General features: G+C 40.4%; 1 protein-coding gene and 1 pseudogene across 2 annotated transcripts in view; both read left to right on the top strand.

Moving 5' to 3' along the window:
- The window catches only part of LOC149040458 (uncharacterized), a 39,050-nt pseudogene extending 22,509 nt beyond the window's left edge, over positions 1–16,541 (top strand). Inside the window, exons 2-3 of the transcript XR_016179505.1 lie at positions 5,108–5,174; positions 11,515–16,541. The product of XR_016179505.1 is annotated as an uncharacterized LOC149040458 (transcript). The remainder of the gene's footprint in view (positions 1–5,107; positions 5,175–11,514) is intronic.
- Positions 96–2,544, top strand: LOC149040459 (UBX domain-containing protein 4-like). Its single transcript, XM_089183099.1, has 5 exons — positions 96–108; positions 378–432; positions 691–772; positions 1,186–1,376; positions 1,961–2,544. Exons 1-5 carry the CDS (start codon positions 96–98, stop codon positions 2,094–2,096), a joined length of 477 nt encoding a protein of 158 aa, XP_089039225.1. The 3' UTR covers positions 2,097–2,544.
- Positions 16,542–16,732: the final 191 nt, after the last annotated feature.

Below are 16,732 nucleotides of genomic sequence, written 5' to 3'. Positions count from 1 at the left end.
GATTGCAAGAGATAAAGCAGAAAGGGAAGCTAGATGACAGAATGAGGTGCAGGAGAGACAGTGTTCAAGCTGCCTCACCCTCACCTTCAACTATCATGACTGGCGGCAGTGAGTGGTTGGGAAAGACTGAGTGGTAAGTAAGGTAGAAATGCAATGAAACATGTCATTTGTACAGGCTTAGAGTTCTTAAATATCCTTCACTTACTTTGTAAAAGTAATAAAAGTACATGTGATTTATAACATCAGCCATTACTTTAGTTATACATTGTTGTACTGTATTTTTATTAACTGCACTGTACATGTAACAGAGACTTTTTGTTTTTACTCAGCATTTCTGCCCAGCTTCAGTTTTGTCTTCCAGATGGCAGTTTGTTAAGAAACTCTTTCCCACCTGATACTCGTTTGGAGACCATCAAACAGTATATCATCACTGTGAGTAGTTGATTTTTACAAGAACACATATGTGTATATATAAAAATGAGCAAAGTTTAAGGAGCTTTCAGGGAATTCAATATAGATAAGTAGAGTAGAATTCAGGGTTAAATGTATTGGAACTATAATTGTTAGGTTCTTATTTTAGGGGCTAAAAATAGTTTTTCTTAATCTTCCTTGTAAAGTCAGACTAGATATACCAATTCTTAAGTCTGCATTAGATTCCTAATCAATAACAATATACACCACCTACCCTAGGCAGAAGCTGAGTGAAGAAGACCTGGTAAAGAGTTTGGCTGAGTTAGGTCTGGCACCAAGTTCCACTTTAATTGTAGCTGTGGTAAGTTTAAGATCAATATTAGGTTGTTTTTAAAACATTCATCCATTGGAAAGAATGAATATTTGTCTCATGTGAACCTGGCATATGGCCTGGCTTACCAATGAGTTCTTTTTAATGTGTGTAACCCAGAGTTAGGTAATGGAAGTTGAAACTTAAGAAAATAAAAGCAGGGTTGTGTTTCAGGAAAGCTTGGGTGCCACATGCCACCAACTTTAGCTTTTTTCTTCTCCCTCAATCCCAATGAATGTTCAATCTTTTGTAGTTGTTTTTATTTTTCATTGATTATTATCGCATTTGTGAAAAATGTTTCCTTAAATTTTTTGAGTGAATTTCCACATTCCCTTATCATTCAGAAATTTCCCAAAACTTAAAAAGATAAATAAATTAAGCAATGCTAAACTTTCAATTTACAGAGAGGAAGTAATTTCCTCACTCCATGTGGGACTTCATCATTCCCTAAACTGTTGTTATGGATTCTTTCACCTCTGCTCACACTGATTAACTTCCTGAAGGCTTTCCTATTTGGTTGTCCAGATCAGTCTAGAGGGACACAGAATCCTCCTTCACAGAGAACAAACAGCAGTACACAGTCACAACCATCAAAGTGAGTCTTTTTTCGATTGGTTGCCTTTTGTAAACAGCTGCACAGTTTGTTGCTCAACTGTATCAAACTAGTTTGGTTGTTTGCTTGTTGGTGTTAAGAATGAAATTTTTTTCTAAAAGTCAAAAAAGAAAAAGCAAAAACAATTCCTAGATATTAAGTTTTAAGAATTTGATGTACAGTCAAGTTTATTGTCCATTGTTCTTTTTTTTTTTCGCTTGTTGTTTGACAGATGAAAGTTTTGGAGAATTAATCAACTTGTGAATGCTTGAAAGTACACATATTTACCACTGGTGACTCTGGACTAAACATTCAATTATTGCAATTTGCAAATTTTACAAAAACAAAGATGGTCTCTTGCTTTATATTGTTGTTTCAGTGAGTAGAAAATTGCTTTTTTGTGAATTTGGGCTCATCAGCTTTTCTTTCTGATGAGAAAAATGTAGCAATAAAAAAGGTAATGAAATAAAAACACACTCTTAGTCAAATTCAGTCATGAACAACATCTAAACTCCTTCCTTTCTAAGGTTACATGCCAATCTTTCTTACCGTTTTTTTTTTTTTTAATTTTATTTTTTTCATGGCAGTTCAGCTGTATGTCGTAGAGTCCTAGGTGATGTTTCATCTGTAAAGAAAGAAGGTGGAATTCATCAGCTTCACAACAGAGATGACGAAGATGATGAAAATAACACATGGAATGGAAACTCTACTCAACAGATGTAACTGAATGATCCAAGATTGTTTAAAATATATGGAGAGTTAAACATTTGGTCTCTAATTTGGAATAATTCTTGTTCAATAGATTAGAGTGAAGATGAGCTTGGTTGTTAGGGTGACAAGAGTCTGAGACAAACAATTTGTTTTAGCTCATTTTTGTATACTGTTCTATGTTGTGACTAGCCTGTAGTGGCCATTATTAACAGAATATCAATTTTAAAGTTTTCTTCAGTGTATTTGATGGTTAATGGCACAACAAGTTTCAATATCTTGCCTAAAGTTGTGACCAACTTCCAGTTGTCATGACAGTTACAGTTAAAATGTCAAAGGATACCACTCCCCAGTCCCTAAAGAATGCAGAGAGAAACATGGGACCAAGGCTAAAATAAAACATACTGTTTAAATGATATTGGAGTGAGTGGTATAGAATAAAAGAAAAGGTTGTTTTAAATAATGTACGTCCGTGAAATTTCTTTTTTGGAAAGCTTATCTCTCTGGGACTTCTGTTAGACCTGATCACGTAGCGGTTTTTGTTTTCTTTTTAACTGTATTGAATGATAGTAATTGCACAATAAACCATGAAATACCCCTAAAAAATTAAGAAGTAAGCCACTGGGACATGATATTACGTCCCAAGAAAAGCGGAAGCAATGAGTAAATTTAATTAACCCTCTAACTCCCATGAGTGACCGAATCAAAATTTCTCCTTACAATATCAATACAATATCAACTGGGTAAGTGATGAGAATTAAGAAAAATATCAATTTGAGGATAATTAGTTGATCCAATACTGAATTCTCTGAACTAACATTATAAGAATTGTATGGTTGACAGTGTGAAGTAACACAAATTTGATCTGAGAGTTAAAGGGTTAAAAAAAGACGATAACAACAGCAAACTTGAGCCACAGTTTGTCTTCATTTCCCATTTCGTGATTTCCTCTCATCCTTCCACCACTATTCCCAGGCTCCAAACGAACCATAACTGTTGTGCTGACCAAGTACTTACGGTTTTGTCTTCGCTTACGCCGTAATTTACCAAATTCACAATTAGTCACCGGTCGTTGAATTGCTGTGTAACAACTTTCAAACTTTGATCAGTCGCTTCAAGACCGTAAACTGTATTTACAGTGGCGTTGAGGTGACTGCTGTTCCACATCAAACCCAACAGAAGGAGCAACATCTTGCACTGCAGTGATAAACAGAGAGTTCTGCTTGAGAAATTTCCGCCTTCGCTACTAGTAATTACACGAAGTGAGATCAAGTAATTGTGGTAAGATTACTGATTCTTTTTTCTGTTTATGTCTGCTAATGTTGTTTCCGAGCACCTGGTGGCTCACTACCAAAGATTCACTGGACAAGTGCAATACATCATTGGGAATTAGTTTTCAAATGGGTGATCACAGCATTTAATTTGAGTGAACTGAATGATTTAGTAAAGAATATAAAACGACCTGCTACGTAATCGTAAATTGGCACATTCATATTTGAAATTCCCGACTCTTGTACCAAAAATGCACTCCAAGGAAAGGGTTAAGTTTCATGTATTTTCACGCATTGGACTGCATTTTGTTGTGGAATATATAAAGTATCTTTCATCAATTTCTCGTCGTGAAATGGCACAATTTTAGATGCAACTCGGCATTTGGAAACTACACATGATCGGTGATGCATGCAATTTTCGTGAAAGGCTTTAAGGGAATACGTTAGGTCACGCGATGTTTCACCACGCCGGGCGTAGAATAAATGCAACCGTTAACGGTCGTTTCCATAAAATGTGATTTAATACAAGTTGAAGTTGATTCGATACATCGACTAAGTTGATCCGATACACATATAAAGTCGTTTCGACACAACTTCATTCACATGATTTCGACACAAACTCGTAAAAGTTTACCAACCAAACAAACAAATTAATTATTTATCACTTTTAATATGGTTTCATTTTTCATCTCGTAATTCCGCATTGTACATTTCTTCTTATCCTCCTTTCACTATTCCCAAGCTGCAAACGAACCATAACTATTGTGCTGACCAAGTACTTTCAGTTTCGACTTCCGCTTACGCCCTTACGGATTTCGTAGTTGGTCAGCCGGTCGTTGAATTGCTGTATAACAACTTGAAAGCTTTGATCAACCACTTGATCAGCCGGTCGTTGAATTGCTGTATAACAACTTGAAAGCTTTGATCAATCGCTTCAAGACCGTGATCTGTATTTACAGTGGCGTTGAGGTGACTGCATCAAACCCAACAGAAGGATCAACATCCTGCGCTGCTGTGATAAACAGAGAGTCCTGCTTGAGAAATTTCAGCCTTCGCCACTGGTGATTACATGATGTGAGATCAAGTAATTGTGGTAAGATTACTGATTCTTTTTTCTGTTTATGTCTGCTAATGTTGTTTCCATGCACCTGGTGGCTCACTATCAAAGATTCACTAGACAAGTGCGATACATTATTCGGAGTTATTTTTCAAATGGGCGATAACAGCGTTAATTTGATTTGCCTTTACAAATCACTAGAAATAATGATGATCAATATTCATTTTACAGTTAACTGATTGTTTGTGCTTGATATATGCCTCTATTGGAACAAGTGAAAAATCACAGTAGTTTAGTTAGGGTGCATGTGAACTGAATTATTTGGTCGAGAATGTAAAACGACCTGCTACGTAATCTTAAATTAGCACATTCATCTTTAAAATCCCCGACTCTTGTACCAAAAATGCACTCCAAGGAAAGGGTTAAGTTTCATGTATTTTCAGGCAATGGCACACGGCTTGTTGTGATCATTCACGGAGGTGACTACCTCAGTAATGAAAAATTTTATTGTTTGTCTAATGAAGTCGTCACTTTCTAGGTAGGATCGCACTGTTGATGCGCCTCACATTAATCCAATCAGTTCGCTCTGCGCGCTCAATTAGAGGCGCTCTCCATACAATCACAAACAAACAGACGAACAAACAATAATCTCTAAAATCAGTTATCTTCCTAAGAAATTCTTCGTTGCTTGTTTTCAGGGAAGGCGACTGAACATTGAGCACCGTTCGATCTCGCAGTGGCAACCACATCAACCAAGCACTGTAGGTAAAAGAAGACTTTCATGTTGAAGATGATGTGATCATGCTTATTTTTAGAATTGAAACCAGAAAATCAGTATCGTAGAAATCATGTTTTTTTTTTCCTCGTTTCTGTGCGGGATGGAATAGTTTCTGGAATGTATAAGGTATTTTTCATCAATTTCTCGTCGTGAAATGGCACAGTTTTCTATACAACTACGCATTTGGAAACGACACATGTTCGGCGATGCATGCAATTTCCGTAACAGGCTTTAAAGGAATAAATTAGGTCACGCGATGTTTCACCACGCAGAGCGTGGAACAAATGTAACTGTTTACAGTCGTTTCCACATAAGGTGACTCGAAACAAGCTGAAGTTGCATCGAATTAGTCGATCCGATACACGTAGAAAGTCGTTTCGAAATAACTTCAGTCACATGATCTGATTTATTCACCTTTTTTCGTCACGAGACAGAATCGTTTGCCAGATTTTAGCCGTTTAAAATTTTTAGAGTATCAATTAGTGTGTTCTAAAAGCTTTGTCCTGCTAACCTTTCTTTTCAAAATTGTTAAAATCTTAGATTTCTAAAGCTACTAATAAAGAACGGTCGAAGTTTGCTTAATAGACCAATTCACATAATTTTGCTGTCACGCTGGCAAAATTCCTAAAAGTTTGAAGTCACTACGGTGAAGGAAATTAATAAGTGCAAGATGTTTTTGGACTTGAGAAATATCAGCCAAGAAAGAAAGAGTACTTTTGACTAATTTCGGAAAGTCGTCTAACGGGTGTTTTTTGAATAAATTATGGCGAACCTCTGTATAAACACACATCAAAATTGAAATACTTTCCAAGCCCCTTAGATATCACACAATTCAGGAAAACAAACGATTTCTTGCTGCTTGTAGTGTGTTACGAGGAGCGAGCTTGTCAACTTTTGAAATTTTCGATGTCGTAAGAGGTTAAACAAGAGCCTTTTGCAGCTTTGATTATTGAGAGCTCTCTTAAAGTTTCTTGAAAATATTTCCAGAAACCAATATGGTTGTATTTACTAACTACCAAAGATACTTTAATGGGCAAAGTTTGAGGCAAAACGTTTTTCCAATGCGAAATGTCGTGGACCCCTTTACAGAGATCGCTATTTAAGAAGTGGGGAGAAACACTCGACTATGTCTCGTGTTTCTCCCTACATTTCTTTCGTGCTTAGCCGCTTCATGCGTGCTTTACAACAGAACAGAGCACAGTCAACGCCTCTCTATTTGCTAATTAGAATGTTCAGGAATGTTACGGAATCTGCTAGAAGGTTCCATGGGCCTGGTTTTATCAATGGTCCTTGAACCCAGCACTTTATTCTCTCTCTTTTACTCTCGACTTCGTTTTCTTGATTTTATAACTGATTGATTTAAAATCGATTTATTAATTTATTAATCAATTAATGCCCTTTAAGGTTACTTCCCACCTTCAGAGGCCATTTTGTCTGACTTAACTGGATTAAAATATTTTATCTGAGTAAGAAAAAAAAGGTTTTGAAATCAAAAGCACCCTAGTTATCCAGAAAACGTAGTTTCAAATCAAAGTTAATAAATCTGGAAGGTGTCATAATCTCGTACCGCAAGGCGAATCCCCTAGGGGAATTTCCGCGGCAACTACTCATCTTGGGGCTCATTTTTCTCGTATTTGCACATTTTGTTTACATCGCGCATTTGACAAAATTCATACGTGGAAGCTCTTTGCTTATGTGTCGTAAATGATCTCGCGACAAACAATCACACTGGTTTGATGTACACTATTTTTATTTTCCTACTCACTGGTAACTCCGATCTCACGATTAATAAACCCAAATCATCTGCTGCGGCTCTTCTCGGCTGTAATTCTCTGGCTTCAGTACTTAGCGTCTCTCCTCTCCTTCGTTCAGGTCTGCTGCTGGTTAATTCAAGAGGATACAGCAGCTGCAGTGGTTTCTCTATGTATGTCTTACCAGCTCTCTGTTGTGCCCCTCTTATTACTCCATCTCGACCTTGAATCGGGCGTTCCACCACACCAATCTTCCATTTGCTTCTATTACGCTCCTCTCCCTTGATAAGCATCACGTATTCTTCTGGCCCTTAGGTACTCGATTATCCCTCTTTTCTACAGGACATCCTTACATTTCCGTAGGTACTTGGCGCGTTTTCTGAGGTCATAATCTTCAACTTTGGTTAGTTCTTCTACAGGGATTTGATTTGGCTGTCCAAACAGCATAAGGTTAGGGGTCAAAACTGGAATTTAAATATCGTCTTCTACATAACGAAGAGGTCTGTTGTTAAGGGTTGTCTCCACGTCTAAGAAGACCTCTTCCGATTCATGCTAGCGCAGGTGACCGTTTCCGATTGCTTTGTACATACTCTTCTTCATGACGCCAATCAATCTTTCGAACTGACCGTCCCACTATGGAGCTCTACTGAGATTAAAGTGCAACTGGATGTTTTGCTTGGCTAGCCAGTCGTTCACCTTCTCATCTTTTTAAACTTTCTTTAACTATTTGGATGCTGAAACGAAGGTTTACTCATTAATCGGAGAAGATTTTCTCTGGCCGTCCTCGTCTCGCCACGAAATGTTTCAGACTGCGCAACTAGTTTTCTGTTGTTTGATCTGGTAGTAGATCCGAATAGACGGCACGGATTGACTTACATGCATATGGTGGAATGTATACCTTAACTCCCTTTTATTCTTGCTGAAGTACTTGATAGGCCCAGCAAAGTCGACTCCGATTGACTTGAAGGGCACTTCTGTTCCTTCCTTGAGTAGGTTTCCAGTCGGTGGGTTTGTTATGGCGGTTGCTGGAATGCATTTTAAACCCATGTTACTCATTTATCACTCTCTTTTTTAGTCTTCTGAGGCGAGGTATCCAATATTTCTCTCGTATCTTTGCCATCGTTAAACTGACTCCCCCATGTAGAGTCTGAAGGTGGGCGTTCATTACCAGCTTTTTGCTGAACAAAGTATCATCTGGAAGTAAATGGGGTAGTCTCCCTGGATACGCCCTCTGCATTCGTACAATCCATCTGCGTTCACCTAGAGATTGAGACTTTCCTGATCTTCCTGAAACATGTTTGTACCCTGGCATCTGACTTGTGTCCGTTTTTCCCAGAACTTCATCTGCCTATTAGTTTCTTCAGTAGTGATTGGACCGGTGATACTTTGCTGCTGTTTGGCTCTGCAGTTTCGAATAAAGCGCGACACCCGCGCCCCGTCTCGGATGGTTGTCCATAGGTCCCACTTCCGCATCAGCTGACCATGTCCGTCATTTGTTTCAATGGTGACTGCTAGTACTTCCCTGATTAGTGTGGCCTCAGCTTGCGTCTCTCTGGTCGGGCTTGTCACAATATCTGGAGGTCACTGTTGCTGGTGTGCTAACCATAGATGTCCACGCCACCACAGGTCTTTTGTCTCAAATAAATGACCACATCGGGTTCCGAAATCAGCACGATTGTACGTTGTTCCGACGTGTCGCCAACGGATGTAATTCTTGTCCTGGATCTTCCGAACTCGATTTCCCACAAATTGCTTGTAATTTCCACCCCCTTTGGTCCAATGTAGGGCTCCACTGTTGTCGAGCCAACCATACATGCTCCTAATTGGGAATCCTTGTAGGGCTTTCTTCACGTTGTCCACAAGGTTGGTTGCCATGTGCCCAGCGACTAACTCGAGCCTTGGTGTGGTTAAACCTTTCTTCGCCAGTCAGAACTTTGAGATTACCAGACCTTGGGTGATGCCTGACGACTGGTGTGTGACTGCATACACGGCTGCTGAATTGCCTTTGCTACTGGCATCTCCGAAAGCGTGAAAAACGGTACTTAAGATTTCTTCGCGGCATTCGACAAGGCTTCTTGGGACTTCTACTTTTCCAGTCAGCATTCTTTCCCAGCTCTCCCACGTGTTCTTTAGCTCCCTGGGAAGATCTCGGTCCTAAGGTACTCGGGCGTCGTATGTTTCTCTGTACAGCATCTTTCCAGCCAAGCTAATCCTAAATGGTCGTATATCTTAGATATATTCCTGAGGATTTCTCTCTTGGTTACTTTGACGATTGGGGTGGGAAAGGCGACCTCTATTGTGTCCACTGTTTTGTTCCACGGTGCGCTTAACAGTTTGGTCTCCCCCTTCTTTACATCCATATGATACTCTAGCACAGTGGTTGGTTGTTTTCCCGCCGTTTCTTCCACGGGCGTGGCAAGGCTGTGACTTGCTTCCAGTTGAGTGGTTGAATGTTGTTCTGCCGCTTTCTCTGAGGATGGTGGCTCGTCTTGGGATGGCACTTTTGAATGCCATTTTTGCAGCGTGAATCTCCCTTCTCTGAAAATAGCCAAGGCTGCTTTTTTCTCGACTACAGTTGTTACACCAGTAATCAGGTCGTCAACATGGAGGCTCCGTTTAACTTCTTCGACTTTGCTTGGGAAGTTCTGCTGAAGGTTTCGCTAGTGCTGATCTATATCTCCTCCAAGAAGGAATAGTGATTCTGCGAGGGTGGATTTGTCTCTGAACTTTCATAAAGGAAGGGTGCTGATTTTCTGCTTTGAGCAGATCCATCGTAGACGATGCCGATCTTAGTGCTCTCTGCTGTCTCCCGTACTACGGCTTTGTGTGGAAGGTAGAACTCCTTTCCTTCTGGTTCCTTGAGTGCTCGTTCCATTGCATTGTTCCTTGCGTCAACTGGTCCTGGATGATGTCATCATACTTTTGCAACATGCCTGGCTGCTTCTTCAACTTTCTTATCTGGTGGTACAAGCGCTTCAAACTCATGCTTGTTGTTAGGTAAAGACTGGTAAAACATCTTGGTTAGGTCTGGTTCGCTTACAGGAGACATAAGGGTCCATCCAAAGCGCCTTAGTTCAGCTATCGGTTCTCCAGGTTTCCCCATTTTGGGTGTGGTTTCCGTCTTGATTCTTGCGTATTCGCTTGTTCCGAGGATTAAGTGGACGGGGAGCTCTCTCTTCAAATGAACGTCATCTATTTCCACTCCTTTCAGGTGGTTGTACCTCACCAAGATGTCTTTCTACCCAGGATTGGTTAGGGTTAGCAGCACACCATGGTTCATCTTTGTTATCTCTGTGTGCAGGTGAAAATTTCCCGAGAGGTTTTCAATCACCACATCATGGATTTCGATTTCTCTGTCTGTTGTTTACATAAGCATTTCAATCCTTCTGAACTCTTTCCGCACTGGCTGTTTACCTATGCGATCAAGTAAGGCTGCTGAGACGTAGGAGCTTCCGGCTCCGGCGGAATTTTGCAATTTGCAGTTGCGTGACAGGCTTAGGCAAGGGAGTACGTTATGTCACACGATGTTTCACCGCGCCGGGCGTAGTATAAATGTAACCGTTTACGATCGTTTCCTTATGGGGTGATTGGAAACAAGCTGAAGTTGATTCGATACATCGATTATGTCGATCCGATATTTAATTTTCCTATCAGCAAGCTGACCTGACCCTACCTCCCTCGCTTGATTGCTGGACAACAATTTTGCATGAAACTGGGTATTAAGAAAAAATTAATTTGCACACTAAACTGGACCTTAAAGATGCAAACTGATCAATAGTGGGCTGTAGATACTTTAATTTTTTTTTTCACAATCTTCACAATTGTTGACTTTTTGGCGTTTTTGGGATTACTCAAAAATTATTCAGGATGTTTTATAATAAAGTTCGTAGATAACATGCGCTGTCATTAGTGGAAAGAGCGTGCCCTATCAGAGTAAAAGGCATAGAGCTGAGCTAAAGCTGTGACGCCATCTGCCAAATTGTACTAAGTCCGACAATTTCCCGGACTTCTCTCTAGCTTTTTTTCGTTAACTGATGGTGGAATTTCGGAACAAACGAGTCGGCATGTAGCAACAGGAGAACCAAACAAAGCTTTGTCAACATGCCAAGCGCCGTAATTTACGTTATTGTAACGGGAGAAGAGACAAAACACCTCACTTCTTTCGCGCTTTAGCCGCTTCCTGCGTGCTCTACAACAGAACAGAGCACAGTCAAAGCTTCTCTGTTTGTTAGTTAGAATGTTCAGAAATGTTACAGAATTTGCCAGAATGTTCCATGGGTTTTATGGTTTTATCGATGCTCCTTAAACCCAGCGCTTTATTCTCTCTCCTTTACTCTCTACTTCGTTTTATTGATTTTATCACTGATTGATTTGAAATTGGTGTATCAATTAATTAATTAACGCCATTTAAATGGACTACACGACATATTTCAGGACGGAGCTCTTTTGGCGCCAGGACAGGTCTTAAAATTACTGATACCAATTTTTTGTTTTCGCTTGAAATAGTTTAATTACTAAAGTTTTAGATTCGGTAATTATTTTTGACTGTTAGCTGATATTAGTATTTTTCACAAAGGCTTACAAGACACACCTACGAAAGACATGACCGCTCCAAAAAAATATACTGATGAGCAACTAAACTATTTCAAGATTTGTCACGTCACGACTGATATCCTAACCGAAGGTTTGCGAACAATTTTCAAACAAGAATGGGACAGTCTTTACCGTACGACTCTTGGAGAATGGAAAGATGATCCAAGTAACGGGAAAGACTTTTACAATAAAGAGTCCCCGAGAAACCAAAGGAGGAACGAGCATATGTTGTCGACCATGATTAAAGGAAACAGAGCGGAATGGGATTCTACGATGTTGTTTTACGCCATTCTCTACTCAGATTGCATCTACAGTCTAAACGCGGTGGTGAGAACGAATGTCGACGATCTCAGAAAATTTCGCAATGAAGAATTTGCTCATATGCCACAAGGTCAACTTTCGGAGTTAGACTTTAAAATTGCTATTGGCAAAGTTTTTGCTGCATTCCAAGCACTAGGTCTTTCCACTGTAGAAATTCAAGACATCACAAACCAAAAGATGTTTCCAACAGAGGAGGTGAGAGATCTCTTAGACAAAGTGAAAGCTTTAAAGAAAGACTTGGACATCAAAGAGAAAGACAACAAGGACCTGGAAGATCAGCTGAAGAAGACAAAGAGTCAACGCCAGGAACTGGAAGATCAGCTGAAGGAAACAAAGAGTCAACGCCAGGATCTGGAAGATCAGCTGAAGGAAACAAGAAAAAAACGAATTTGTCTTGAAGAAAAGCTCAAGGAAACTGAAAAACAACTACAGGTATATGAATATGAGATTAGCGAAACAGAAGAAAAACGATTGGGCCTTGAGAATCTCTTAGAGAAAAAAGAAAATGAGCTACAAGAAACAGAAGAAAAACGCAGGAACCTTAAAGACCAGCTTCAGGCAACAGAAGAACGACAAAGTAACCTTAAAGATAACCTAAAGGAGACAGAAGAGAGACGGAAGAGCCTCGAAGATCAGTTACAAGAGAAAGAAAAACAAGTTAAGGTTCTTTCAGAACAACTACTGAGCGACACCTCCCCGTTTTGCATTCTTCCTCCTAAACCTTCACATGACATAGCAAGTCGCGATGTCGAAGTTGCTGACATCACATACCAGCTGCAGGAGCTTAAGCGAGCTGATGCGAGCAACTTAAGTATCTTGTATATATCCGGGAATCCTGGCAGCGGTAAATCTCAACTGGCAGGTCTTGTAGCCAAGAGATTTTACCAGAAAGCCCAAGAAGATTCCTGCTCTAAAGTGTTTGTAATGACACTGAATGCCGAGACGCTGGGCACACTTTTGGATTCTTACATCATGTTCGCTCGACAAATAAAGTGCCCCGAAGATGCGATTACACAAATCCATATCTCCAAAGATTTGAAGACAGAGGACAAGATTAACAGCCTGATATCCTTAATCAGCTCAAAGATTGGTCAGTACGAGTCCTGGCTTCTGTTGGCTGACAACGTGAAAAGCTTATCTGAAATGCATGTTCATTTACCCCAGCAAGGACATGGACAATGGCGAAGGGGGTATCTGTTGATCACAACTCAAGATAGTACATGTATACCGTTAACAAGCACTTCCATTCGACACATCTCAGTAAGCAAAGGTATGCAGTCCCAAGAGGCTTGTTCTTTGTTAGCCCTGATTTCTGGTATCAGCGATAGTGAGATAGAACTAGCAGCTAGAGAACTCGACTACCAACCTCTTGCTTTAGCAAGTGCAGCCACCTATGTGAAGCAACTCCTACAGAGCAAACGTTTCTCAGAGTTTGGATGGAATGACTTTCTGAGGAAAGTAGAGAATGGGCAACGTGATGTGACAGAGACTCTACTTACAGAGACCAACCCATGTTACAAGAAATCGATGACAACAGCAACAAGACTGGCCATTAAAGAAGTGATGCAATCAGACAGAATCATAGATCATGCATTAAGTTTTCTCTGCCTCCTTTCGTCACAGCCCTTGAATGCAGATATCGTGGTGAATTATATCGTAAGCGTCGATAAAGGAATAAAAGATGAAGAGATGATAATTATGAAACTCCAAAGATGTTCGCTAATTTTAACACATGGAGATGAGTTTGGTTTCCACATACGGGTACATCAGGTTGTGCGCGATGTCGTAAAGTCTTTGATTAAGAGCTATCCGGAAAGCCGTCAATCCAAAACTTTGAAAAGCACTGTTGCGGCGTTTAACCAGTTTATAGATGACAACCTACTGAAAGAATCGTCAGATTCAATTTTGCAAAGCCACGCTCTTGCCTTACATTTAAGAATTTTCATTCTTAGTTTTGAAGACATACTTTCGAAAGCTGCCCATCCTCAAATCTTCCAGCCTGAAATGGAAAATCTCGGCAAGATATGCGAGAACCATTGTCATTTTGAGGCCACAAAGAAATTCTATGAATTTTCATTGCAATTTCTCCTCCAAAAGTTTGGACCAAAGCATACCAGAGTTGCAACTAGTTACAATAACTTGGGTCTGGTGCACCGCAAACTGGGCGACTTTGAGAAGGCCAAGAAGTATCACGAACTTGCTCTGAGTATTTACCAGAAAAAGGTAGGAACTGAGAATGTACAAGTGGCAACTATTTACAATAACTTGGGTGTGGTGCACGACAAACTGGGCGACTTTGAGAAGGCCAAGGAGTATCACGAACTTGCTCTGAGTATTTACCAGAAAAGGCTAGGACCTGAGAATATAGACGTGGCACCTAGTTACAATAACTTGGGTCTGGTGCACGACAAACTGGGCGACTTTGAGAAGGCCAAGGAGTATCACGAACTTGCTCTGAGTATTAGACAGAAAAAGCTAGGAGCTGAGAATGTAGACGTGGCAACTAGTTACAATAACTTGGGTCTGGTGCACCGGAAACTGGGCGACTTTGAGAAGGCCAAGGAGTATCACGAACTTGCTCTGAGTATTTACCAGAAAAGGCTAGGACCTGAGAATATAGACGTGGCACCTAGTTACAATAACCTGGGTTTGGTGCACCACAAACTGGGCGACTTTGAGAAGGCCAAGGAGTATCAGGAACTTGCTCTGAGTATTAGACAGAAAAAGCTAGGAGCTGAGAATGTAGACGTGGCAACTAGTTACAATAACTTGGGTGTGGTGCACCGCAAACTGGGCGACTTCGAGAAGGCCAAGGAGTATCACGAACTTGCTCTGAGTATTAACCAGAAAAAGCTAGGACCTAAGAATGTACAAGTGGCAACTATTTACAATAACTTGGGTCTGGTGCACCGCAAACTGGGCGACTCTGAGAAGGCCAAGGAGTATCACGAACTTGCTCTGAGTATTTACCAGAAAAAGCTAGGACCTGAAAATGTAGACGTGGCAACTAGTTACAATAACTTGGGTCTGGTGCACGACAAACTGGGCGACTTTGAGAAGGCCAAGAAGTATCACGAACTTGCTCTGAGTATTTACCAGAAAAGGCTAGGACCTGAGAATGTAGACGTGGCAACTAGTTACAATAACTTGGGTCTGGTGCACGACAAACTGGGCGACTTCGAGAAGGCCAAGGAGTATCACGAACTTGCTCTGAGTATTAGACAGAAAAAAGCTAGGAGCTGAGAATGTAGACGTGGCAACTAGTTACAATAACTTGGGTCTGGTGCACCGGAAACTGGGCGACTTTGAGAAGGCCAAGGAGTATCACGAACTTGCTCTGAGTATTAGACAGAAAAAGCTAGGAGCTGAGAATGTAGACGTGGCAACTAGTTACAATAACATGGGTCTGGTGCACGACAAACTGGGCGACTTTGAGAAGGCCAAGGAGTATCACGAACTTGCTCTGAGTATTTACCAGAAAAGGCTAGGACCTGAGAATATAGACGTGGCACCTAGTTACAATAACTTGGGTCTGGTGCACCACAAACTGGGCGACTTTGAGAAGGCCAAGGAGTATCACGAACTTGCTCTGAGTATTAGACAGAAAAAGCTAGGACCTGAGAATGTAGACGTGGCAACTAGTTACAAGAACATGGGTCTGGTGCACGACAAACTGGGCGACTTTGAGAAGGCCAAGGAGTATGAGGAACTTGCTCTGAGTATTACACAAAAAAAGCTAGGAGCTGAGAATGTAGACGTGGCAACTTATTACAATAACTTGGGTTCTGTTCATGAACAACTGGGCGACTTCGAAAAGGCTAAGCAGTGTCAGGAACTTGCTCGTAGTATTTACCTGAAAAAGCCACGACCTCTGCGTGTTTATGATGCATCTGTAGGTAGCCAAGGAGTGTTATGTTTCTGCCACTAACTCAGTAACGTTCGGGAAACGTGCAGGTGGAGATAGTCTTGCTCCAGTTATAAACGATGGAATCGATGCCTTGAGTCAAAGCTCGTTTGAAAGTAGTGTTAAATCCTCTAAAAAGCGAAATACAAAAAAGGAGTGAGAAATAGGAGGACAGAAATCGTAAGAATTAGTTACAAGTCATTTTCTTGAATTGCTGAGATTCCCAGACGAGACAATGAAAGGAATTATTTCGTAACATAGCCGGAAGATTTTAATACAACTCACTAGATTAAATTTCGAATTAGTATTCTTCGTAACAGCCCGTATTCAGCATGTTTCTGGACATCAAAACCTTTCCGAATGAGTGGAATAGACTTGTTCGTGTTTTGACTTGTTTCTATCCTCTTCTTTTTATAAGTTTAAATCAGGATATTCTTTATCTTTTGTCAAACAACAGGCAATTCTTATCTGGCAATTTTTTTTTAATCTTAGAAAGCTTTGCTGTGAAGAAAAGTGTTAAAGCCAACAGTAGTTCAGCTTTTAGATTAAAGAGCACAAACTGCACTTATGATGTTTGGAAACTGTTCCTTTGACGATGCTATCGTAGCCTTAGTTCATTTAGTAGCCAAAGATCCTACGTTTTCAATTTTATGGAGCCGTTTTTCCACTCATAATTACAGGCGTGCAGCTGAAAAGATATCCTTGCGATAATTTCACGAGTTCTTATAATCGAATAAGTTATCTTCCTGTTACTTTACTCGGACATTATATTCTCGGAATAATTTCGTAAAAAAGGCCGTGGTTATTCATCGTGGTGAATAACAATAAAAGCTAAGTTTTCCGTTTATCTCACGATGTAGTCACGTGTGACGTTTCGACTGCATACTGCTAGTCTTCTTCAGGCGATGAGGTCGACAATCATGCGTGATCTTATAAAGCATGATGCTCTGCTGTGACTGGTTGTTTTTCAACAGCT

This window comes from Pocillopora damicornis, chromosome 9 (genome assembly GCF_964200805.1).
Source record: "Pocillopora damicornis chromosome 9, jaPocDami1.2, whole genome shotgun sequence".
Taxonomy (NCBI): domain Eukaryota; kingdom Metazoa; phylum Cnidaria; class Anthozoa; order Scleractinia; family Pocilloporidae; genus Pocillopora; species Pocillopora damicornis.
The sequence above is the reverse complement of the archived record's forward strand: the minus strand, read 5'-3'. Positions and strand labels throughout refer to the sequence as shown.